Consider the following 25,670-nt stretch of genomic DNA (forward strand, 5'->3'; position numbering starts at 1 on the left):
ACCTGTTGCCTTGTGTAGTAAATGATGATTCATAATGGAATTGGATAAAGGCACGTAGCTAACAGACAACAGAATTCCATTATGTTCTGTTGTTTTTATTGTGAGGATTGGATGTCCAGTAGTCCAGAGTGGCTTTTAGCCGCCATGCTATCTAATTTCCCCTGGCCAGCCTGTTAGCTCGAGGAGATAAGCATCATGCTTGTTCAGATCAGATTGGCTCTGCGTGAGCAAGCCAGCCATTTACCCTGGTCTGTGGGAGTGCTCGTGTAGAAAGGGAATAATCCAAGGTTGAGAATCACAGACAAAAGCCAATATAACACCTATTATAAACAAGAGGGAGTGTGCTAAATGTGTGGTCTCCAGTTTCTCCTCACACACAGATGGATGGAACAACTGCTCACTCACACATCCATACTGAGTACTGTAGCAACCAGTTTGTTAGCAAGACGAGTGAATGGGTTAAGGACACATGGAAGGGTTATTAAGGTCATTTGCTTGAATCACTCTGAAGATTTTTTTGTCATCAAGGGTTTTTCTTGCAGGAGTTGTAGATGAAGAGGTATTTCCTCTCAAACTGTATTACTTTGTGGTCGAGGGCTGAAGGGGATGGCATAAAATCCCTCCTTTCCACTCTACAAATCCTTCATGCATTTATACCAGTCAAATGGATACATGTGATCCTGCAACTTTATTGATGTGAAGACTTTTCTCGCTTAGACTTTTGCCTTTGAGGAAAAAGACCTGTGAATATCTCGTTCCCACTGAAAATGACATTGTTTTATTGATTACTCATTACAATGTATGTACTGCGAGAGCTCCCTACAGCACTATCCCATCCCTCAGATACTCTCCATACTTAAACTCGTTTTGAATTCCATATTTCGTAGACCCAACACTTTCAATGAGACCCACAGCAGTGCTTATTTATTTTGCACTCAACCACACCTTGTCTGAAACACACAGCTTGTCTGAACCACACAGCTTGTCTCAACCACACAGCTTGTCTCAACCACACAGCTTGTCTGAACCACACAGCTTGTCTCAACCACACAGCTTGTCTCAACCACACAGCCTGTCTCAGTTGCTCTATTGATTCCTGTTTCATGCTTAATCTGATGAACGCTTTCAAAAGCAGCCGTTCAAATGATGTGATGTGCTTGATATGGTTGAGTGATGTCGTAACCTAGTTTGATATTGTTGAGTGATGTCGTAACCTAGTTTGATATTGTTGAGTGATGTCGTAACCTAGTTTGATATTGTTGAGTGATGTCGTAACCTAGTTTGATATTGTTGAGTGATGTCGTAACCTAGTTTGATATTGTTGAGTGATGTCGTAACCTAGTTTGATATTGTTGAGTGATGTCGTAACCTAGTTTGATATTGTTGAGTGATGTCGTAACCTAGTTTGATATTGTTGAGTGATGTCGTAACCTAGTTTGATATTGTTGAGTGATGTCGTAACCTAGTTTGATATTGTTGAGTGATGTCGTAACCTAGTTTGATATTGTTGAGTGATGTCGTATGTAACCTAGTTTGATATTGTTGAGTGACGTCGTATGTAACCTAGTTTGATATTGTTGAGTGATGTCATAACCTAGTTTGATATTGTTGAATGATGTCGTGACCTAGTTTGATATTGTTGAGTGATGTCGTAACCTAGTTTGATATTGTTGAGTATGTCGGATGTCGTATGTGACCTAGTTTGATATTGTTGAGTGATGTCGTAACCTAGTTTGATATTGTTGAGTGACGTCGTATGTGACCTAGTTTGATATTGTTGAGTGATGTCGTAACCTAGTTTGATATTGTTGAGTGATGTCGTAACCTAGTTTGATATTGTTGAGTGATGTCGTAACCTAGTTTGATATTGTTGAATGATGTCGTAACCTAGTTTGATATTGTTGAGTGATGTCGTAACCTAGTTTGATATTGTTGAGTATGTCGTATGTCGTATGTGACCTAGTTTGATATTGTTGAGTGATGTCGTAACCTAGTTTGATATTGTTGAGTGATGTCGTAACCTAGTTTGATATTGTTGAGTGATGTCGTAACCTAGTTTGATATTGTTGAGTGATGTCGTAACCTAGTTTGATATTGTTGAGTGATGTCGTAACCTAGTTTGATATTGTTGAGTGATGTCGTAACCTAGTTTGATATTGTTGAGTGATGTCGTAACCTAGTTTGATATTGTTGAGTGATGTCGTAACCTAGTTTGATATTGTTGTCGTATGTGACCTAGTTTGATATTGTTGAGTGATGTCGTAACCTAGTTTGATATTGTTGAGTGATGTCGTAACCTAGTTTGATATTGTTGAGTGATGTCGTAACCTAGTTTGATATTGTTGAGTGACGTCGTATGTAACCTAGTTTGATATTGTTGAGTGATGTCGTAACCTAGTTTGATATTGTTGAGTGACGTCGTATGTGACCTAGTTTGATATTGTTGAGTGATGTCGTAACCTAGTTTGATATTGTTGAGTGATGTCGTAACCTAGTTTGATATTGTTGAGTGATGTCGTAACCTAGTTTGATATTGTTGAGTGATGTCGTAACCTAGTTTGATATTGTTGAGTGATGTCGTAACCTAGTTTGATATTGTTGAGTGATGTCGTAACCTAGTTTGATATTGTTGAGTGATGTCGTAACCTAGTTTGATATTGTTGAGTGACGTCGTATGTGACCTAGTTTGATATTGTTGAGTGATGTCGTAACCTAGTTTGATATTGTTGAGTGATGTCGTGACCTAGTTTGATATTGTTGAGTGATGTCGTAACCTAGTTTGATATTGTTGAGTGATGTCGTAACCTAGTTTGATATTGTTGAGTGATGTCGTATGTGACCTAGTTTGATATTGTTGAGTGATGTAACCTAGTTTGATATTGTTGAGTGATGTCGTAACCTAGTTTGATATTGTTGAGTGATGTAACCTAGTTTGATATTGTTGAGTGATGTCGTAACCTAGTTTGATATTGTTGAGTGATGTCGTAACCTAGTTTGATATTGTTGAGTGATGTCGTAACCTAGTTTGATATTGTTGAGTGATGTCGTAACCTAGTTTGATATTGTTGAGTGACGTCGTATGTGACCTAGTTTGATATTGTTGAGTGATGTCGTAACCTAGTTTGATATTGTTGAGTGATGTCGTAACCTAGTTTGATATTGTTGAGTGATGTCGTAACCTAGTTTGATATTGTTGAGTGATGTCGTAACCTAGTTTGATATTGTTGAGTGACGTGATGTGACCTAGTTTGATATTGTTGAGTGATGTCGTAACCTAGTTTGATATTGTTGAGTGATGTCGTGACCTAGTTTGATATTGTTGAGTGATGTCGTAACCTAGTTTGATATTGTTGAGTGATGTCGTAACCTAGTTTGATATTGTTGAGTGACGTCGTATGTGACCTAGTTTGATATTGTTGAGTGATGTCGTAACCTAGTTTGATATTGTTGAGTGATGTCGTAACCTAGTTTGATATTGTTGAGTGATGTCGTAACCTAGTTTGATATTGTTGAGTGATGTCGTAACCTAGTTTGATATTGTTGAGTGATGTCGTAACCTAGTTTGATATTGTTGAATGATGTCGTGACCTAGTTTGATATTGTTGAGTGATGTCGTAGCCTAGTTTGATATTGTTGAGTGATGTCGTAGCCTAGTTTGATATTGTTGAGTGAATTCGTAGCCTAGTTTGATATTGTTGAGTGACGTCGTAGCCTAGTTTGTTCACAGCCTATTGTATTGTTTTTGGACGTACGTTTGAGTGTGATGGGAAAAACTCACAGAAGTGCTCAGGTTTAGCCACAGGAACACAGCAGTAACTGTTAGCAGCAAATAGTTTAGCAGCAAATCGTCATTATACAATGTGACAATTCAGAGCCCTATCGCATTTACACACTATGTGCTATCCTGTCACGGTGGCATCTTGTTTTCCTCAGGTAATTTGACATTTAGCTTTTGTGACATTTTGCCATTGTGTTGCGGCTCAGTAGGGGGCTATATTTTCACCTTGCCCTTCTGACTGGTGCATTTGTTCAGATCCTACGGTTAAACGAAATATCAGAGAGGGCTGATGATCCTGGTTAGGCCAACACACTCACTGTCCAGTGCCGTAAAAAGACGGATTGGAAATAAATGGGTAAACCAGCACGGTTACAAGAATGGAATGCAGAATAAGACAGAGCTCCATCAGAGGAGGGTATAGTAGATAATACTGGCTCAAAAGGGACAAGGCATCTAAAGCCAAGCCTGCCTTATCTGTAATAATTTCCCCTTCTGCCAGCCGTCTCAGCCTGCTCCAGATTGATTAAGTTGCATGGTCTGTATCATCTTGCATGATTGGCAGCACTGGGAAAGGTTCTGATATTTAAATGTGTAACCTCATTCTTTTTGGGGTCAAACTGTTAAGCACCAGTCGGGGGCCTTCATAAATGGTTTTCCAGACAGAACGAAGCAGCAGCTTGCACCACAGAATGCTTTCTTCCGCTCAACATGGGGAGATGAAGAGAGCAGGAGACACAAGTGTAGTGGGTTATACAGTGGGGCAAAAAAGTATTTAGTCAGCCACCAATTGTGCAAGTTCTCTCACTTCAAAAGATGAGAGAGGCCTGTAATTTTCATCATATGTACACGTCAACTATGACAGACAAAATGAGAAAACAAAGTCCTGAAAATCACATTGTAGGATTTTTATTTTTTATAAATACTTATTTTCCACCATAATTTGCAAATGAATTCATTAAAAATCCTACAATGTGATTTTCTGGATTTTTTTTCTCATTTTGTCTGTCATAGTTGAAGTGTACCTATGATCAAAAGTACAGGCATCTCTCATCTTTTTAAGTGGGAGAACTTGCACAATTGGTGGCTGACTAAATACTTTTTTGCCCCACTGTATGGCACATGGAATTTAATGATGTTTGCTATGCTGCTGTGGAGGGCAGTGCTGAAGCTCCCTGGACTCTAGCGGTCCCTGTGTTGTCAGTGGTCGTCTTTACTTTGGTGATGCTCCTGTGGAAGACGCCCAGCCTGCTTTGTTCAGTTCAAAAAATCCACACCAGGATGTGTTGAAAGGCCTCATTGGTACAACTGTCAGGAAAATTACATTTTGTTTCAGTTTGCACACAGTAGGCTGTCTCTAAATTCTCCTCATCTGTAAATATTCAGATAAGTGCTATTGGACATGAAAGAGAGCCTACAAAGTATTTACTCAGCAAAGTATCGCATAATTGTTGTTTTTGATCATCTTGAGAGTTAATTTACCCTCTGTGGGCAACAGTAAGCAGCTGTCGAGGCGAACCACGATCTGCTACTTACTCAGGTTTGTTTCACCAGTTTTTCCTTTCATCTGTGGCGCTTCATTCCTGTGGTGTTTGTCTACAAGTGCTGTGCTATATATGGGCTGCTTAATTAGCCATATATACTGTAAGCCAAACATCTGTACAGATTTCCTATCTTTTCATTCAAAATCTCAGTTCTGATTAGACCTCGTATACACGAACCCATAGAGATGGATAGAGTAAACACTTGCCACTAGATGGAAGTGCAAACCCTCTATGGGCTTTGCTATCACAGAAGCGATCAATGGCAAAGATCAGAAGTACGCCCTCTATACATTTTTATGGACAGCAGCTGTCATGACTTTTCTCCAAACAGCCTTTCTCCTCTTGATCAAGAACTAAAAGAGGAAACAAGTCAAGATTGTATCATGGAAACATGCGCCCAGCAGAGATTCCGAAAATAACGCTTGCCTTCCTTGACAAAGTAACTAAATAACCACCGTGTTACATTACTAGTTACTCATAAAAAGTAATCTGATTACGTAATGCGTTTCTCCTGGTCTGATCTTCTTCAGAAACAGGCCTCTCCTTCTCCTATCAGGCTCCGTGGGTTCAACAAAACATCTAATTTATTCTTCACTGATCTATCTGTGTGCTTTGATATGTGAAAACAAGTGATGTGGCAGCCATCCTGTGAAGTTTTCTTGCATGGGAAATCAGAACACAGACCTATTATTTCAAATCAATGGGTTCTCACCCGGAGTAGAGTGGAGCTGTTCAGTCCAAAAGTCTTTGTCTGTGTGTCTGTGTGTCTGTGTGTCTGTGTGTCTGTGTGTCTGTGTGTCTGTGTCTGTCTGTCTGTCTGTCTGTCTGTCTGTCTGTCTGTCTGTCTGTCTGTCTGTCTGTGTGTCTGTGTGTCTGTGTGTCTGTGTGTCTGTGTGTCTGTGTGTGTGTCTGTCTGTCTGTCTGTCTGTCTGTCTGTCTGTCTGTCTGTCTGTCTGTCTGTCTGTCTGTCTGTCTGTCTGTCTGTCTGTCTGTCTGTCTGTCTGTCTGTCTGTCTGTCTGTCTGTCTGTCTGTCTGTGTCTCTCTCTCTCGTTCTACTTACTGCTGGGTGTTGTTAGTGTGGTTTGTTCCTGTGTTCACACCCCTGTGAAAGGGGTCCATGTCTGATCCTGCCAGGCTGATGCCAGAGTTATTCCCACTCTGCAGGGGCTGCAGAGGCTGGTGTAAATGAACTAACTGTCAGTCAGTCAGTCACCGCTGAGCTGTTTATCTGTTGGACTCTCACGGGAGCTTCAAATACCCCCATAAAGACTACTGCACATATGGACCTATTTCATTAAATCCCAGCCCATTACACAACTTAATGGGTAAAATAGGGTATGTTGATCGGTAGTGTAGGGTATGTTGATGGGTAGCGTAGTGTATGCTGATGGCTAGCGTAGGGTATGCTGATGGATAGAGTAGGATATGCTGATGGGTAGCGTAGTGTATGCTGATGGCTAGCGTAGGGTATGCTGATGGGTAGAGTAGGGTATGCTGATGGGTAGAGTAGGGTATGCTGATGGGTAGAGTAGGGTATGCTGATGGGTAGAGTAGGGTATGCTGATGGGTAGCGTAGTGTATGTTGATGGCTAGCGTAGGGTATGCTGATGGGTAGAGCAGGGTATGCTGATGGGTAAAGTAGGGTATGCTGATGGCTAGCGTAGGGTATGTTGATGGGTAGAGTAGTGTATGCTGATGGGTAGAGTAGGGTATGCTGATGGGTAGAGTAAGGTATGCTGATGGGTAGACTAGGGTATGCTGATGGCTAGCGTAGGGTATGTTGACATGCCCTCAGCGTAGTGTATGCTGATGGGTAGAGCAGGATTATGCTGATGTTTTATAGTAGGGTATGCTGATGGCTAGATTATAGAATGAAATAGTTTATGTTGGTGGCCACATGCCCGTAGGGTATGCTGATGTTTTAGAGCAGGGTATGCTGATGGGTGAAAAGTAGGGTATGCTGATGGCTAGCGAATGAAATAGGGTATGCTGATGGGTAGAGCAGGGTATGCTGATGGGTAAAGTAGGGTATGCGATGGAAATATGTTTTATAGTGTTTGGTGGCCACATGCCCCTAGATTACAGAATGAAATATGTTTTATGCTGATGGCTAGCGATTACAGGGTTTTATGCTGATGGGTAGAGCAGGGTATGCTGATGGGTAGAGATTAGGGTTTTATATGCTGATGGCTAGCAGATTACAGAATGGTTTTATATGCTGATGGCTAGCGTAGATTACAGGAAATATGTTTTGATGGGTAGAGCAGGGTATGCTGATGGGTAGAGTAGGGTATGCTGATGGCTAGCGTAGTGTCTAATGATCGACACACCAAACCTCAGGACTCTGATCAAGACGAACATCGACGCAGGAGTTGTGTTGTATTTTCATGGCATCCCTTCTGAACTAGTCCACTGGGCTTCACCTTGTGTGTGGTGGCCACATGCCCCTAGATTATAGAATGAAATATGTTTTATAGTGTGTGGTGGCCACATGCCCCTAGATTACAGAATGAAATATGTTTTATAGTGTGTGGTGGCCACATGCCCCTAGATTATAGAATGAAATATGTTTTATAGTGTTTGGTGGCCACATGCCCTCAGATTACAGAATGAAATATGTTTTATAGTGTGTGGTGGCCACATGCCCTCAGATTACAGAATGAAATATGTTTTATAGTGTGTGGTGGCCACATGCCCCTAGATTACAGAATGAAATATGTTTTATAGTGTATGGTGGCCACATGTCCCTAGATTACAGAATGAAATATGTTTTATAGTGTGTGGTGGCCACATGCCCTCAGATTACAGAATGAAATATGTTTTATAGTGTGTGGTGGCCACATGCCCCTAGATTACAGAATGAAATATGTTTTATAGTGTGTGGTGGCCACATGCCCTCAGATTACAGAATGAAATATGTTTTATAGTGTGTGGTGGCCACATGCCCTCAGATTACAGGATGAAATATGTTTTATAGTGTGTGGTGGCCACATGCCCTCAGATTACAGAATGAAATATGTTTTATAGTGTGTGGTGGCCACATGCCCCTAGATTACAGAATGAAATATGTTTTATAGTGTGTGGTGGCCACATGCCCTCAGATTACAGAATGAAATATGTTTTATAGTGTGTGGTGGCCACATGCCCTCAGATTACAGGATGAAATATGTTTTATAGTGTGTGGTGGCCACATGCCCTCAGATTACAGAATGAAATATGTTTTATAGTGTGTGGTGGCCACATGCCCTCAGATTACAGAATGAAATATGTTTTATAGTGTGTGGTGGCCACATGCCCCTGGTAATGTGTTTATGAATAAAGTTAATGGAGTTTAGATTACAGAATGAAATATGTTTTATAGTGTGTGGTGGCCACATGCCCCTAGATTACAGAATGAAATATGTTTTATAGTGTGTTAGAAGGTACAATAATGCTGCATTATGGCCTGTAGTGTCGAAATGAGAAATTATAAAGCTATATTTTGGAACATCATTATCGATTCTTCTCCCATGGATAATTTTGTGATACAGTATTGAGTTAGCAATTCTGTGTTACTTTTCTGTGTTTGTTGCCTCTCTCCCTAGCTCCATCTGTCATTCACAATATACAGTCCCACATGAACACTGGTATGTCTCCGCCCCATCCTGCTCACCAATCCATCAATTACTGCATGACTTCCTGGTCAAGGTTCATGAACCAAAACAGCCCCCATAGTGGTGTATGTGCAGAATCTTATTTTGCCTTGGAAAATGAAAATGCACGGGGCTAACAGAGATTCAGAGGGCCTATACCCAGGTCTCATTTCTGTTATTGTGCCAGTATGTGTATAAAACAGGTGAAGTGAGGGATTACCCCCGCGAGGAGGAAACTCAACGACCAAGGTCGTTCCCCAGGTTTTATTTCTATTCTCCTCACTGTTAAAGTGAATCTCCCAGTGAATAGTGTTTTCATTCTCTTTCTGAATGAGATTCACAGGAGCATGGAGAGAGACCCCTTTCTATCTATCTCTCGCATTCCACCCTCTCTCTCTCTCTCTCTCTCTCTCTCTCTCTCTCTCTCTCTCTCTCTCTCTCTCTCTCTCTCTCTCTCTCTCTCTCCCCCTCTCTCTCCCTCTCTCGCATTCCACCCTCTCTCTCTCTCTCTCTCTCTCTCTCTCTCTCTCTCTCTCTCTCTCTCTCTCTCTCTCTCTCTCTCTCTCTCTCTCTCTCTCTCTCTCTCTCTCTCTCTCTCTCTCTCTCTCTCTCTCTCTCTCTCTCTCTCTCTCTCTCTCTCTCTCTCTCTCTCTCTCTCTCTCTCTGTCTCTGTCTCTCTCTCTCTCTCTCTCTCTCTCTCTCTCTCTCTCTCTCTCTCTCTCTCTCTCTCTCTCTCTCTCTCTCTCTCTCTCTCTCTCTCTCTCTCTCTCTCTCTCTCATTCTCTGTCTCTCTCTCTGTCTCTCTCTCTGTCTCTCTCTCTGTCTCTGTCTCTCTCTCTCTCTCTCTCTTCTCTGTCTCTCTCTCTCTCTCTCTCTCTCTCTCTCTCTCTCTCTCTCTCTCTCTCTCTCTCTCTCTCTCTCTCTCTCTCTCTCTCTCCCCTTCTCTCTCTCTCCCTCTCGTTCTTCTCCGAGACACATTCCAGAGCCAGTGAACAAATGTGCTGGGTTTAAACGACTGTTAACATACCACAGAAATTGAATACACCCCCCCCCTCAAAACTGTCATTGGTTGAATCAAATCAAACTGTATTTGTCACATGCACCGAATACAAGTGTAGACCTTACCATGAAATGCTTACTTACAACGCCATTAAACAACAATTATAAAAAAATTATAAACAACAAAAGAGCAACAGTAAAATAACAATAACGAGGCTAATACATCAATGTTGTTTCCACGTCATTTCAATGAAATGACTCTGTACCAACATGGAATAGATGTTGAATTGACGCCTGTGCCCAGTGGTTACCGTTTGTCCCAGGATAAAAGGTCTGTGAATTAAATGCTTATACTTGATTAGATTATGGCTGCAATAATTGTCTGGATGATTTATAGAAGTAATTTGTTTCCACAACGCACAAGAAGGAGAATAGAAACATCAGCATGATCACGGGCTGCCGTAAATCCAGTCAGCAATCAGGCGCCAACACTTAGATGTTGATTATCATGTACTGAGAAAAGTGCTGGCCTATTAACTCTGCCCAGACACCAGGATCATATCATGGAAGCTCTCCTATTAATTCAACTTATTGGCCAGGATGCAGTCCAGTAGAACTCCCACTCCTGATGCTGCTCGGTTAATCACAACATGCCTACTTCAACAAGACCTGGCCTGCCATCGATCTATGACTCATATTACCTCGCTAACCCAATTCATTTGTTTTGCTTGAAATACAGCTATTGAGTCATCACAATATATATATATATATATATATATATATATATATATATATACACATACAGATTGCATCGGCTATGAAAAACAGAAACAGCTAATTCAGATGGACTTTATTTGTTTAACATGTTTTTTTCTTCTTGGTCTTCTCCTCACAGGCTAAAGTAAATAAGTCATCGAGGAAGGAACCAGCAGAGCTACAATGAGGTCTGAGGCCTTGTTGCTGTATTTCACGCTACTGCAGATTGCCGGGGCTGGCTTCCCAGAAGACTCGGAGCCAATCAGTATTTCACATGGCAACTGTGAGTACACCAAGCCATTTCCTACTCCCCCAAAACCCTGTTTTCCAACCACCGCCTGCCACTACCTTCTCCTCGTCTCTCCCCTCTCCCCTCTGAGTGCTTTTGGAAGGTAGAATGTAATTTGGTGCCCAGGGAAACATAAAAAATGGAGGAGTTAAAGCTGCATTTGAAATGGAGCCCACCCTACATCAAAGGGTAATCCTGTATTTTCCTGTTGGGGCTTTAATGCAGTGTGTGATAGTATAAATACCACGTGAGGCTCATTGTTCTTTCTCTCTGTATTGGTAGACCCTATATTCCTCCCAGCCATACAGTGTTGGAGCATCCTCCAGCAACCTCAGAGAGACCTTTCTCTCTGTCAGGCTTTAAAAAAACACATTGCCTTGCTAGAGGGGGGATTGCTTCCTATATTTATTGTTTTTGTTCCTCCCTCTCCACAGATACAAGGCAGTATCCGGCTTTTGTTGGACACAAACCTGGAAGAAACAATACACAACGGCACAAACTGGACATCCAGCTGGTCATGATTATGAACCGAACGTTGTATATCGCTGCCAGGTCAGTTCCCGCCCCTTTTCTCTCAAGTCACTAGCTCTCATATTTGTTCCAGTTTTGGAACAGAGCCCACAGAGTCATGTCAGATGATACCCCATAGAGTCATGTCAGATGATACCCCACAGAGTCATGTCAGATGATACCCCACAGATCCCTGTCAGATGATACCCCACAGATCCCTGTCAGATGATACCCCACAGATCCCTGTCAGATGATACCCCACAGATCCCTGTCAGATGATACCCCACAGATCCCTGTCAGATGATACCCCACAGAGTCATGTCAGATGATACCCCACAGATCCCTGTCAGATGATACCCCACAGAGTCATGTCAGATGATACCCCACAGATCCCTGTCAGATGATACCCCACAGATCCCTGTCAGATGATACCCCACAGATCCCTGTCAGATGATACCCCACAGATCCCTGTCAGATGATACCCCACAGAGTCATGTCAGATGATATCCCACAGATCCCTGTCAGATGATACCCCACAGAGTCATGTCAGATGATACCCCACAGATCCCTGTCAGATGATACCCCACAGATCCCTGTCAGATGATACCCCACAGAGTCATGTCAGATGATACCCCACAGAGTCATGTCAGATGATACCCCACAGAGTCATGTCAGATGATACCCCACAGAGTCATGTCAGATGATACCCCACAGAGTCATGTCAGATGATACCCCACAGAGTCATGTCAGATGATACCCCACAGAGTCATGTCAGATGATACCCCACAGAGTCATGTCAGATGATACCCCAGAGATCCCTGTCAGATGATACCCCACAGATCCCTGTCAGATGATACCCCACAGAGTCATGTCAGATGATACCCCACAGAGTCATGTCAGATGATACCCCACAGATCCCTGTCAGATGATACCCCACAGAGTCCTGTTAGATACTTATATCTTATTGTATATCTCATGTTTCAGTTCAAAGTTCATGTACACAAACACACAAAGAATAAAAACAGGACAACATCAACATTTACAATAGACACTAGAGAAGCAGACAGTAAAACTACCAATAGTGAAAGTTTAAACCAAACCAGGTAATCAATCAGTTCAGTTCAATTAAAATCAATTCAGAAAATAAATATGTTTAACCATTTATTAAATAATGAATCATGTAAGTCTTGGCGATATAGGCTCTTCTCCTTCAGGGTAGCTCACTGCCCAAGCAAAGCATCAATATCGATATATACAATGACCTACAAGCAGTGAGCCCATCAGTAACACAAAACCTAACAGGTGGGGTGGTGGTGGTGGTGGGAGCAATAGAAGAAACGCAGACTAGCGACAGCAGCAAGCGGCAGCAGGATATGTGAGCAGAACGGTCAGTTTAAATGGACCGTCAAATAATGTAGGCTTGATTGTTGCTAGCATCTAATTGGTGCAATCTCACCTGATGCAGGCACTCGGGTTCCCTTTCTGAACTGGCTTTACTTTATCTAGATTCAAATCCTCTGAATACATTTATAAATCAAATACAATCAATAAATTATAACCAATTACAAAAAAAACATATTAAGAGACTTAAAGACATTGGATGTGTCTGAATATCCATACTAGTGTATTAAATAATATCTGAAAAAATGTAGTTTGTATGTGAAATTTCGAAAATAGTACTCGGAATGCATCATCGAATACGCTATTGTTGACGCCCACCGTTCATTCATTTTGGTACAGCGCATCAATTTATCTGATTATCAGCCGTTGTCAAACACATTAGTTGGAAAAGAGAGTGAATTCTACTAGATCAAACGACCGTAATGAGTATGGGGTTTAAGTATGTAGAAGGCTAGTACGGGTATTCGAACACAGACGATGACTTGGGCAGACTAATAGCTCGGGGCAGACACTGGATAAACTAGATGCTTGGTTCTGGACTGGAACTGAGGTTGTGTGACGGAAACGGGGGAGTCTGCATAAATAGTTTTCTCCATATGGGGAAGCATATTGATTTAATTTAATTTTGTATCATCGTTTAAAAAAAACTTACCTAGCTTGCTTGAAAAAATTGACTATAGAGGTTACAAATTTAACAAAGCCACAGCATGTGGAATTCAGATCAAATTGCTCTGTATCTGTGTCGGCTTCTGTATTGGCCTAATTACATAGTAAGTTGATTGGATGCTGTTGAAAGCAACAATGAGTCATTTTGTTTTTTGAGAGCGCTACTAAATAAGTGGCCATTGAAGCCTGGTTCCTAAGTAGCAGGCCTGTTGAACACATCTGTGGTCATTAAGGAGGTGTTGGGAGCTTTGGAGTCCCAGCCTTTGGTCTGACTGCTACCTGCTCCTGGTCGGGCCTGGGGGAAATGAGAAAGTGAGGGATTTATTAGTGGGGTGTGGTGTAAAGACAACACAGTGTGTTTCACTCCATATTTAAAGCAGACGCGAATGCCAACGGACAGATGGTGAGGAGGGAATGTGACGCAGGAATTGTTGGAATTGCTGTCGTTGTGAAGAGTAGATTGATTTTAACTGGGAGAAATGTTTGAAACGATGGAATGCTGCCACCAAAGCCAAGCGGATACCGAGATTTCTGAATACAAATAGAATAATATACATACAACTAGATGACTAACAGTTAGATGTTCTTTCAAAGTCAAATCATAATCAAATCAAATCACATGTTATTTGTCACATGCACCGAATACTGATGCCGACTTTACCGTGAAAGGCTTGCATGCGGCCCTTCCAACGACAGTTGAATAATAGTGTAACGACCCTGGGTTTATAAGCGCGGAAATCGTCCCTGCCGCACGAGCATGGTTTTGCGGCACAGTCGATAGGTTCGAGACCTGCTCCCTGCTGGTTCATTACAATAATAAAATAGTAACATAAGAGGAATAAAATAAACAAGAATGGAGCTATATACAGGTCAATGTGCAGAGGTACCAGGTATTTGAGGTAGATATGTACCTGAAGGCAGGGTAAAGTGACTAGGCATCAGGATAGGTAATAATACGAGTAAAAACAGTCCATTGGCAAACAGCTCAATACACACAATATAATTAAATATTGGGCTGAATATTGTCCAATCAGACCTCCGTAGAGGCTCTTAAAGTCAAAACCCAATGAAATGTGTTTTGTCAGTCTGTTGTCAGTGTTGTGGTGCCAGTATTGTGGGGCCAGTGTTGAGGGCCCAATGTTTTGGGGCCAGTTGTAGGTAGGGTCATGATTCCATGCCTGATGACCAATCATCTCCATGTGTGCTGCCTGCAGATGGTCAGTGGAAATTGTTTCCAAAATCAAACGCCATTTTGTGAATGGTATAAATCCTTTTGGCTCCTGTTTTACACTGGCAGTAACACCACACAATCTTTTAGCAGCAGGACAAACAAACATATTCACTGACAAAATTGTAAATAAGTGGCTTAATAAAAATGTTAAAACGTCATCTTGGGCAATGGTGGCGCTCCAGCAGATGTCGTACATGCCGTTATTTGTTGGAGTAAACCAGTTACCTTGATTAAGTCATTATCTTATGTTATTTGCGGCTTCTAACATGTTCATTCTTCCACAAAGATTTAATATTTAATTTTAATTATGCACTCAGTTCATTACTGTTGTGGATTGTTTTAATATTCTGTACATTTTTTTCTGCCCTTTTTTTATTAAGGACATTATTCATATGCCAGGATATTACACTTTCATCTCCTAAGAGTCAGTGATTTTCTTTGACTAGCTGTTGAGCAATTCTTAATCTCACATGAAAGAAATACTACAGGTTTACTATAGAACAGTGGTGTATAAATACTTCAAAGTACTACTTAAGGATCTGTATAATGTACTTTTTACTCCATACATATTCCCTGACACCGAAAAGTACTCATTACATTTTGAGTGCTTAGCAGGACAGGAAAATGGTCCAATTCATGCACTTACCAAGAGAATATCCGTGGCAGACTCACTAAATACAAATGCTTCATTTGTAAATTGTGTTGGCGTGTGTGTCACGGTTGTGTGGAGAGACGGACCAGGGTGATTAAAGTTCCACATATTTATTTAAGCGAAACTTCCAAACAAAAAGAAACAAACAATGAACCGTAACATCAGAGGTGCTACATGCACTAACTCAAAACAATATCCCACAAAGCAGGTGGAGACAGGGAACCCTTCAGTATGATCCCCAATTAGAGACAACGAACCTCAGCTGCCTCTAATTGGGAACCATACCAAGAGCACCAACATAGAAATAATAAACCCCCTAGTCGCGCCATGACCTACTATACCATAGAGAACCAAGGGTCTATAGTTAGGGCGTGACAGGACACCCCCCCCCCCAAAAAAAGGTGCGGTCTCCAGCCGCAAAATCTGAAACCAACTGGGGAAGGTAGGGGGGTGATTAGTGTCGGTGGCGGCTCCGGTGCAAGTCATAGCCCCCACCCAGATCCCGGATCCGGCCATGGTGTCGGGCCTGGACTGGGCATCGGCGCCAAGGAGGACTCCGGCCATGGAGTTGGGTTGGATGCCCGTGCCTGGACTGGGCACCTGCGCAGAAGAAGGCTCCTGCCTTGCACGGCGTCCAGTCCCGCTCCAAGGAAGGAGCCTTCTTCTGCGCCGGTGCCCAGTCCAGGCACGGCGTCCAACCCAACTCCATGGACTGGGCACCGGCGCAGAGGAAGGCTCCGGCCTTGGAGCGGGACTGGACGCCGTGCATGGACTGGGCACCGGCGCAGAGGAAGGTTCCGGCCTTGGAGCGGGACTGGACGCCGTGCATGGACTGGGCACCGGCGCAGAGGAAGGCTCCGGCCTTGGAGCGGGACTGGACGCCGTGCATGGACTGGGCACCGGCGCAGAGGAAGGCTCCGGCCTTGGAGCGGGACTGAACACCGTGCCTGGACTGGGCATCGGCGCCAAGGAGGACTCCGGCCATGGAGTCGGACTGGATGCCGTGCCTGGACTGGGCATCGGCGCCAAGGAGGACTCCGGCCATGGAGTCGGGACTGGACGCCATGCATGGACTGGGCACCGGCGCAGAGGAAGGCTCCGGCCTTGGAGCGGGACTGGACGCCGTGCCTGGTCTGAGCATTGGCGCCAAGGAGGACTCCGGCCATGAAGTCGGGCTGAACACCGTGCCTGGACTGGGCATCGGCGCCAAAGAGGACTCCGGCCTTGGAGCGGGACTGGACGCCGTGCCTGGACTGGGCACCAGTGCAGATGAGAAGACTCCTGCCATGGAGCGGGACTGGACGCCGTGCATGGACTAGGCACCGGCGCAGAGGAAGGCTCCTGCCATGGAGCTGGACTGGGCACTGTGCCTGGACTGGGCACCGGTGCAGATGAGAAGGCTCCTGCCATGGAGCGGGACTGGATGCCGTCGCAGGAGGTTCCGGACTGTGGACCGAGGTTCTGGACTGTGGACCGTCGCAGGAGGTCCCGGACTGTGGACCGTCGCAGGAGGTCCCGGACTGTGGACCGTCGCCGGAGGTCCCGGACTGTGGACCGTCGCCGGAGGTTCCGGACTGTGGACCGTCGCAGGAGGTTCCGGACTGGGAACCGTCGCCGGAAGCTCCGGACTGGGAACCGTCGCCGGAAGCTCTGGACTGGGAAGGCGCACTGGAGGCCTGGTGCGTGGAGCCTACACAAGTGGCACCGGACTGGTGACACGCACTTCAGGGCGAGTGCAGGGAGCAGGCACAGGACCTACCGGACTGGAGACACAAACTTCAGGGCGAGTGCAGGGAGCAGGCACAGGACGTACCGGACTGGGGAGGCACACTGGAGGCCTGGTGCGTGGAGCCGGCACATGTGGCACCGGACTGGTGACATGCGCCTCATGGCGAGTGCGGGGAGCAGGCACAGGACGTACCGGACTGGGGACACATACTTCAGGGCGAGTGCAAGGAGGAGACACAGGACGCACCGGACTGGGGAGGAGCTCTGGAGGCCAGAAGGGTGGAGCCGGCCCAAATTGCACCAGACTGCTAACCGGATCCTCTGGTCGGATGTTGAGCAGAACACAACATCTCTCTCATCTCTCTCTCTCCCAACTTCCCCATTGCCTCCCTGACAGTCTCTGGCTCTTCAGGGCGAGTGCAGGGAGCAGGCCCAGGATGTACCGGGCTGGGGGGCACACTGGTGGCCTAGTGTGTGTAGCTGGCACAGATGGTACCGGTCTGAGAAGGCGCTCTTCAGCAGGCCTGCGCTGCAGCATACTCCTTGCCAAAACCTCACTCCGGTATCTCTCATTACATTCCTCTATCGACTCCCACACAGGCTCTGGCACTCTCCGCTGCTCGACCTCTAGCTCCGCCGACCACCCCTCGTGCTCCCCCCACAAACATTATTGGGGTTGTCCTTGGGCTTTCTGTGGGCACAAACCCTGTCGTTGTCGCTGTCCTCCATTTTCTCTCAAGTCAAAACTTCCTCACCTCATGTTCACGCTGCTTGGTCCTTTGTTGGTGGGATCCACGGTTGTGTGGAGAGACGGACCAGGGCGCAGCGTGATTAAAGTTCCACATATTTATTTAAGCGAAACTTCCAAACAAAAAGAAATAAACAACGAACCGTAACATCAGAGGTGCTACATGCACTAACTCAAAACAATATCCCACAAAGCAGGTGGAGACAGGGAACCCTTCAGTATGATCCCCAATTAGAGACAACGAACCTCAGCTGCCTCTAATTGGGAACCATACCAAGAGCATCAACATAGAAATAATACACCTAGAACAGCCCCTAGTCACGCCATGACCTACTATACCATAGAGAACCAAAGGCTCTCTATAGTCAGGGCGTGACAGTGTGCCCCTGGCTATCTGTAAATTTAAAAATAAATTGTGCTTAATTTAGCCTAATAAGATCATTTTGAAATGATTTATCATTTTACTTTTGATACTTAAGTATATTTTTGTAATTACATTTACTTTTGATATTTAAGTATATTTAAAATCAAATAGTTTTAGACTTGTACTCAAGTAGTATTTTACTGTGTTACTTTAACTTGAGTCATTTTCTGTTGAGGTATCTTTACTTTTACTCAAGTATGACAATTGGGTACTTTTTCCACCACTGCTATAGAATACTACAGTACTTACTATGGAATACTACAGTACTTACTATAGAATTCTGTAGTAAACTGTAGTATATTGTAGAATTCTATACTACACAGTATAGTATCCCGCTAACATAGTACTTAGTATAGAATGGTGTAGTGTACTGTATAATATAATAGTAAGTACTACAGTATCCCGCTAACATAGTCCTTAGTATAGAATGGTGTAGTGTACTGTATAATATAATAGTAAGTACTACATTATTATCTACACAAAAAAATACTGTAATAAATACTACAGTAATGTCCGCAAAAACACTACAGTCCACAAAAATACGAAACATTTTAAACTATAGTATATGCTGCAGTATTGAATTTGCATATACTCTGCCCATTCCCCTCCCCCATATCCCAATTTGTGCCACCCATAAGTGAGGAACCTACATGCCAAGTATACACCATATATTGTCTTCCCTTCAGGTGATAGAAAAGATCAGAAGCTCTGAACTGTCTGTTCAGACCCCAGTCCTACCTACCAGATCATAGAAGGAGAATGACCATAGTACAGTAATGTCTGCGTAAATAGTACAGTATACAACAATCCACAAAAACACCACATGAATTACTATATACTACCATTTTCTTTTACAATGGTATTTATACTATAGTTAACTGTACATACTACAGTATACTACAGTAAACACGACAGTATTCACTGTGTTGTTTTTTTGCGGAATATAGTATATATATGCTTTTGTATTTTTTCATGTGGGATAAGAAAATCAATTTGTTTTCTATTAAGTAATATATGGTTATGAACAATGAGATTATGAGACGGCTGTAATATTCTGTAGGTTTGTATGCTGTACTTTACCATATTTCTGAGTTAATGTCGGAATACAACAATAATGTCATGAATTCTAATGGGAATTAATGTCAACACCCAGTGAGCACAATCCAAACGTCTTTTCAACTTATTTTCAACGTATTTGCAACATCTTGTACTCATAGGGCAGTCAGGTCCCTTCTGTGCACTGCCCATACTCAGCCTGGCAAGGGGTTGTCAGAGGCCTACTCCCTGCTGTATGTTGAGTGTGTTCTTGCAGTGCTGCTGTGTGTGGGTGTGTGTTTGCTCGGCCTGTCCAGGGCCGACTCTGTGATCAGATGTAGAGCAGACACTGAGGCTTAGCCTGTACTTAAGCTCTGTCCTGGTGTCTGCCCGCTGGGATAATCAGCCGACCACTGCCAGCCTGCCAATAGGTAGCAGCCATTGGGTAGTGGATACCCCCAGGTCACTCCGCATGCAGGGCATTGTCGCCATTCCCTGTCCTCAACTCCGGCTAACCATGGCAACGGCACCCACCCACTGCTTACACCCCTCAATAAGGGTGGGAATGGGAAAGTCTGCCATTAGGAGAGTAGCCCACGTGCACGTGAACACGCCTCCCCTGTCCTCCTGAAAACCCTGTGTCTCTTTGGGCCGCCCCATTGGAGGTCACGTTGGTCTAAATTATTCTAGTCGCCATTAAATCCTGTTAAAGACATCTAATGACGCGGATTACACTTCCTCTGCCTCTCAAAACCAGCTGGTCATTTTTGTCCACTGCAGTGTTTCGCCTGTACAAAAAGTCAATGAGACTCGGCCAAAAGGACAGTCAGAGAACAGTCAGCGAGGCTCCTCTTTGATCCACTCCTCAGTGTAATGGTGGCCATTTTGCCTCTCTTCCCTCCCATTCACTTGTGTGGAGATGTGAGTGAAACAATATACAATGCCCCCCCTACCACTGATGATCTAGTTATGAAGAGGGTGGAATATGGGGATCGTGGTGTCCCATTTCTGAGACGATAGGTGTGGGATGCATACTAATCATGGCCCCTTTCTGCCATCCGAGCGCGAGATTGTTTGACAAAGGGCCACCAGATGGCCCCCACTGGCCCGCAGTTCCCCCAGAAGAAATGGGGTGTTATGAAAACGACATTCCCCAGCACAAAGGCCCACTGTTCTCATGGTTGGATGTCCAAGGGCTCTATTCAGTGTGTATCGCTGAAGCGTTACAGATTGTGTGATGGAAATGTGAAGGTAATTTCTGATTGAACCGACATATGCATCGTTTACCGTGAACGTAGTCTCCGTTAGCGCGGGAACATTGCCTTTAAATTTCAATCACGTTGCAACGCTAAATTTCCGTCATACAGATTGAATAGAGCCCATAGTCTTCCTCTTTCCCCATGATCCACCAAAGCACACTTTCTATGTTTAGAGCCGTACCTTCCATCCCACTCACATTCTTAACCTGTTGTTTTCAACGTGGATAGAGGTTGAATTGACGTCTGTAGCCCAGTGGGTCAGGCCCACAGTACTGAACCACTGGGCACAAACTGGTTGAATCAGCATTGTTTCAAAGTAATTGGACAACGTATTGTGATGTGCAATCTACATGTAAAATACATTTAAATTTTTTTAAAGTAATCAATGTAAACTGTTGTTTTGAGGTGAAATTTCAACCACAGGATTATGCCATCATGGTAACCAAATTTCAACATAGACAAACCTTGTATAAAATATGTTGAATTTGTACCTTTAAAACAACGTCAGATTTTCAATGTTATATCCACTATCAGAAAATAAAAACTTTAGGCTGGGCAGCACCTCCTACTGGAAAATTGATGTATCTACAGCTACCCTTTGTTTTAATCAAGCCCAGCCCTGCTTTGCTATGATATTTGTAATTTGTATTAGTGTGCTATCTCGTGAGAATGATTGGTGAGAGATTTCCACTTAAAAACTAAATAGATTCACTGTTGTTATCGAAAACATTCCAAAGGGTAGGTTTAACAGAACAAATGAAATGTGACCGTACTTAATCAATCATCAATAACGCTATTTAGGCCTATATAGCATTTGCAAAGTCATCAAAAGAAATAGTTTGAAATCAATCCAGATGTCATCTATAAATAGACAAAACAATAGGCTTAGGGGTTCAAGCTCTGGTTGATTTCAAATGGAATGATATTTAGTGATATTGAATTAGGGTTGGTTGTCAACGCAACCAAATAACAACATTTGAAGGATATTTATCTTCTGCTTAGATAGGTCTATCTGTGCCACTGAGTTGGTCTGGCTTTAATTCCAGTTTGTCTACCAATAAAAACATACTATGTTGGATTCACTTCTCCATCTCAACCAAAAAGTTAAAGAATAAGACTAAATGAAATCAAACTTTATTTGTACCATTCATATTCAATATAATATTATCCAAGTCATGTGGTTCTGCTATTAGACGAAGCACAGCGATATCACATTAATCTGTTGTTTAAATAAATAAAATATCTGACATTGTATTCCCATTTCAACTTTGCTGTTTTAAATGGTTGAAAGCGCAGTGATAGACATTTAAGTGAATACTAAACCGAAATTCAGACATTGTTTTTCCATTGGAATTTGGTTGTGCTTTGAGATGGTTGAAAGCATAGTGATAACACGTTGGAAATGTAACTAACTTTTTGAGTGGGTGAATATAGGATGTAATCTCATTGATCAACATCTCAACCAAATATTACCAAATGAATCCACGTTGAAATGACATGGTGTGCCCAGTGAGGAGTGTGTTTGCTCTCATCTTGGACTCTATGTTTGTTCATGGCAGTGTGAGGGTTCTCTCTGTGGGGAGTGTGTTTGCTCTCATCTTGGACTCTATGTTTGTTCATGGCAGTGTGAGGGTTCTCTCTGTGGGGAGTGTGTTTGCTCTCATCTTGGACTCTATGTTTGTTCATGGCAGTGTGAGGGTTCTCTCTGTGGGGAGTGTGTTTGCTCTCATCTTGGACTCTATGTTTGTTCATGGCAGTGTGAGGGTTCTCTCTGTGGGGAGTGTGTTTGCTCTCATCTTGGACTCTATGTTTGTTCTTTGGCAGTGTGAGGGTTCTCTCTGTGGGGAGTGTGTTTGCTCTCATCTTGGACTCTATGTTTGTTCATGGCAGTGTGAGGGTTCTCTCTGTGGGGAGTGTGTTTGCTCTCATCTTGGACTCTATGTTTGTTCATGGCAGTGTGAGGGTTCTCTCTGTGGGGAGTGTGTTTGCTCTCATCTTGGACTCTATGTTTGTTCATGGCAGTGTGAGGGTTCTCTCTGTGGGGAGTTTCAATACGTTTTTTTAGAAGTTGCAGTGCCACAGAGTGCAGTGAAGATGAGAGTCGGCCTGCTGTATATTTAAGAGCTCTCCCACATCTGATGGGACTAGTGTGGCTCTCTTTTAGTGGGGAAATGGAGGTAGGCCAGCAGGAAACTAATGGGGACTTGCTCTGACATGAGCCCAGGTGCAGACAGTGTTTGACTGCTGGTGTTGACACAGAGACAGCTCCAGCATTGTCCTGCCAGGATGTCTGCATGACGCATGGCTTGGCTCTGTCTTATCTCAGCTGGAGCTCTTCTGGCTCTGCTGGCACTCTGCTGGAATCACTTCCCAGCTAGCACATAATGTTCTGAGAACCATGTTTCTTCGAGCTTGGTGAGAGAGCGTGGTTGTCCTATGGTTATGTCTTGCGTACAACCTCCCCACAACATTCTGGGAATGGTGCTTTGGAATGTTGTCTCACCACTTTAAGTAACTTGACAAAAAAATGTTGTTTTATCTGTATTTCATTACTTTAACAGATTGTTTCCTAAAAGTTCAAACATGGTTACATTATATTTCAATTTTGGTAATGTTCTAGGAAAGTTCAACTGGTTTTGACATTGGGAATGTTCTCTGAGAAAAGGAGATTATCACCGAGAGAGGGTGGAACTTCTCCAAATGTTACGCTCTCTAGATGAATTATTCAATTTAGGCTGCAGCACTGATAACATAACTTAGGTTTTCTCCTCTAGGAGATGTGCGGAGCCCCAGGAAACCTATATAAATAAGTGGATTCATTTCTGAAATGCTGTTCCTTCAGACTTTATTCAATTTCGTTAATGAGAGATGAAGCTACTGTGCTGGGTTGGTAGTTATAATTAAAGCCAGACAGCGGCTGTTGTTTCACACTTTGATTTAAACCACATTTACACATTCATCTCTAACAAATGAATGCCAAAAGTGGTTACAGTGTTGAGCATGGTCACCTTTCCCTTCTCAAACGAGCGTGCCAGTCTCTCAGAGCCACGGTCAGTCAAACACAGTCTGGCTGAAAGGCAGTTAAACCCTTGAGTTTATGGGTTCCATATGTGAGAAGGAAAGCCTCTTTTCCCACATAGGTCTTGTCTGTGCTTTAATGAGTGTTAGTATAGATTTCCTGTGGCTGAACACTATGCTTAATTGACCTGAACAGCAGAGTAACTTTGCACTCCCTTTCCCAGGAACAAAAAGGTTTTTGTCTGGGCGGCAGAAGCAGCACTCTCAACCATTGTTGACTGTTTCTGTCTGACAGAGCAAATAGTCCCTTTGTATATTGTTATATTCTTCCAGTTTGAACAAAGTTTAGACAAAGACGCCTTCGGTTTCAGATTCGCTGGGGGGGTGTACGGGTGGGAGTGAGGGGGTGGGGTGGTTGAATGGTTGTTGATGAGAGCCTGTCTATCTCCTCTGTTTCAGGGATCACATATACACGGTGGATACAGACACCGCCAACTCCGAGGAGATCTTTTTCAGCAAGGTGAGTGTTCTTTTTGAGGAATGTGTTGCTCTGCACCGTCCTGGTGGCTGTCCCGTACGCTGGCATAATCACCTGGCAGGTCATCCTGTCCAGCCCTGCTCCAGCGGCCGTCTGGCGTGAGACACTGCAGCGCCATGACCCCACTAAGCACATTATCCCATCAGGCATCAAACCGCATGCGTCATCTCTGCTCAGAGGGATGGGGCCAAGGGAGAAACCGGAGATTTATGTACATATGTAACCACCCCCGCCTCCACCTCCTCCTCCACCCCCGCCTCCACCCCCGCCTCCACCTCCTCCTCCTCCGCAGTATCTGTTTGTTCCACCTAGTATAATCAGAGCGAGCTGGATCAAAGAGACTGAGACAGAGAGATTGATCACTGAGACCCTGTTTAGTCTTTAATCACTGGCCAGGCGCCAAACATGCTGTAGTGTAGTATAGAGGCTGACCTATAGGACAGAGGCAGAGTTGAGCCAATCAAGCGAGCTAACTGGTGCTCCAGGCTCTCTCTCACTCTCTTGAGGAATGATCGCCAGGGTAACTAAACAGATCTCCATTGATTCCCCATCAATTTCCTCTCCACAGAAACTGACATGGAAGTCCAGACAGGCAGACGTGGACACCTGCCGAATGAAGGGGAAGCACAAGGTAGAGAGACTACTCTTTCCTCCTCCTCACCGTACCGCAGGTCATACCATACATAATAATAAACTAAAGCTAGGAGGTTTTCCTGACCACGGGGACCTCACCAGTAAAATGTATGTGCATATTCATATTCATTGAAATATTGTCATCTCTGTATGCCTTGCTGTCTCACATTCTTCTGAATGACTATGTGAAATTAATATTTACATTTATTTTATTTTATTTTATAATGGGATGGGAAAAAAATCCACCAGTTGTCTTTATTGTATAATTAATGTTATTGTGTGTGTTTTGGTTTTCTGTGCATTCGACATTTTGTTCAAAGAATACACTGTACAGGTAGTAGCATTCCAGGAACATGGACTAGTCAGTAGCCATCATTCATTCCTCTGAACGTGGCTGTCCATGTGGTTTTTCTCTAGTTCCAGCACAACAATGAATCATTCACAATATGCATCCCCCCCCCTTCTCCCCCTAAGGACGAATGTCACAATTTCATCAAGGTCCTCCTACAGCAAAACGATGACTCCTTGTTTGTGTGTGGAACAAATGCTTTCAACCCCTCCTGTCGAACTTACAAGGTACAGCTCACATTGCTCTCTATCCATGCTCTCTATCCATGCTCTCTATTCATGCTCTCTATCCATGCTCTCTATCCATGCTCTCTATCCATGCTCTCTATCCATGCTCTCTATCCATGCTCTCTATCCATGCTCTCTATCCATGCTCTATATCCATGCTCTCTAACCATGCTCTCTATCCATGCTCTCTATCCATGCTCTATATCCATACTCTCTATCCATGCTCTCTATCCATGCTCTCTATCCATGCTCTAT

General features: G+C 43.7%; 1 protein-coding gene across 3 annotated transcripts in view; it reads left to right on the top strand.

Moving 5' to 3' along the window:
• Window positions 1-25,670, top strand: part of LOC124034634 (semaphorin-6A-like) — a 110,766-nt gene that overhangs the window by 32,167 nt on the left and 52,929 nt on the right. For all 3 annotated transcript variants that reach the window (XM_046348069.1, XM_046348070.1, XM_046348072.1), the window contains exons 2-6: window positions 10,847-10,990; window positions 11,431-11,548; window positions 24,128-24,188; window positions 24,775-24,837; window positions 25,314-25,415. In XM_046348069.1, the coding sequence (XP_046204025.1) occupies window positions 10,891-10,990; window positions 11,431-11,548; window positions 24,128-24,188; window positions 24,775-24,837; window positions 25,314-25,415 (444 nt within the window). In that variant the 5' untranslated portion in view covers window positions 10,847-10,890. The remainder of the gene's footprint in view (window positions 1-10,846; window positions 10,991-11,430; window positions 11,549-24,127; window positions 24,189-24,774; window positions 24,838-25,313; window positions 25,416-25,670) is intronic.

Source organism: Oncorhynchus gorbuscha, linkage group LG04 (genome assembly GCF_021184085.1).
Source record: "Oncorhynchus gorbuscha isolate QuinsamMale2020 ecotype Even-year linkage group LG04, OgorEven_v1.0, whole genome shotgun sequence".
In the NCBI taxonomy this organism is placed as follows: Eukaryota; Metazoa; Chordata; class Actinopteri; order Salmoniformes; family Salmonidae; genus Oncorhynchus; species Oncorhynchus gorbuscha.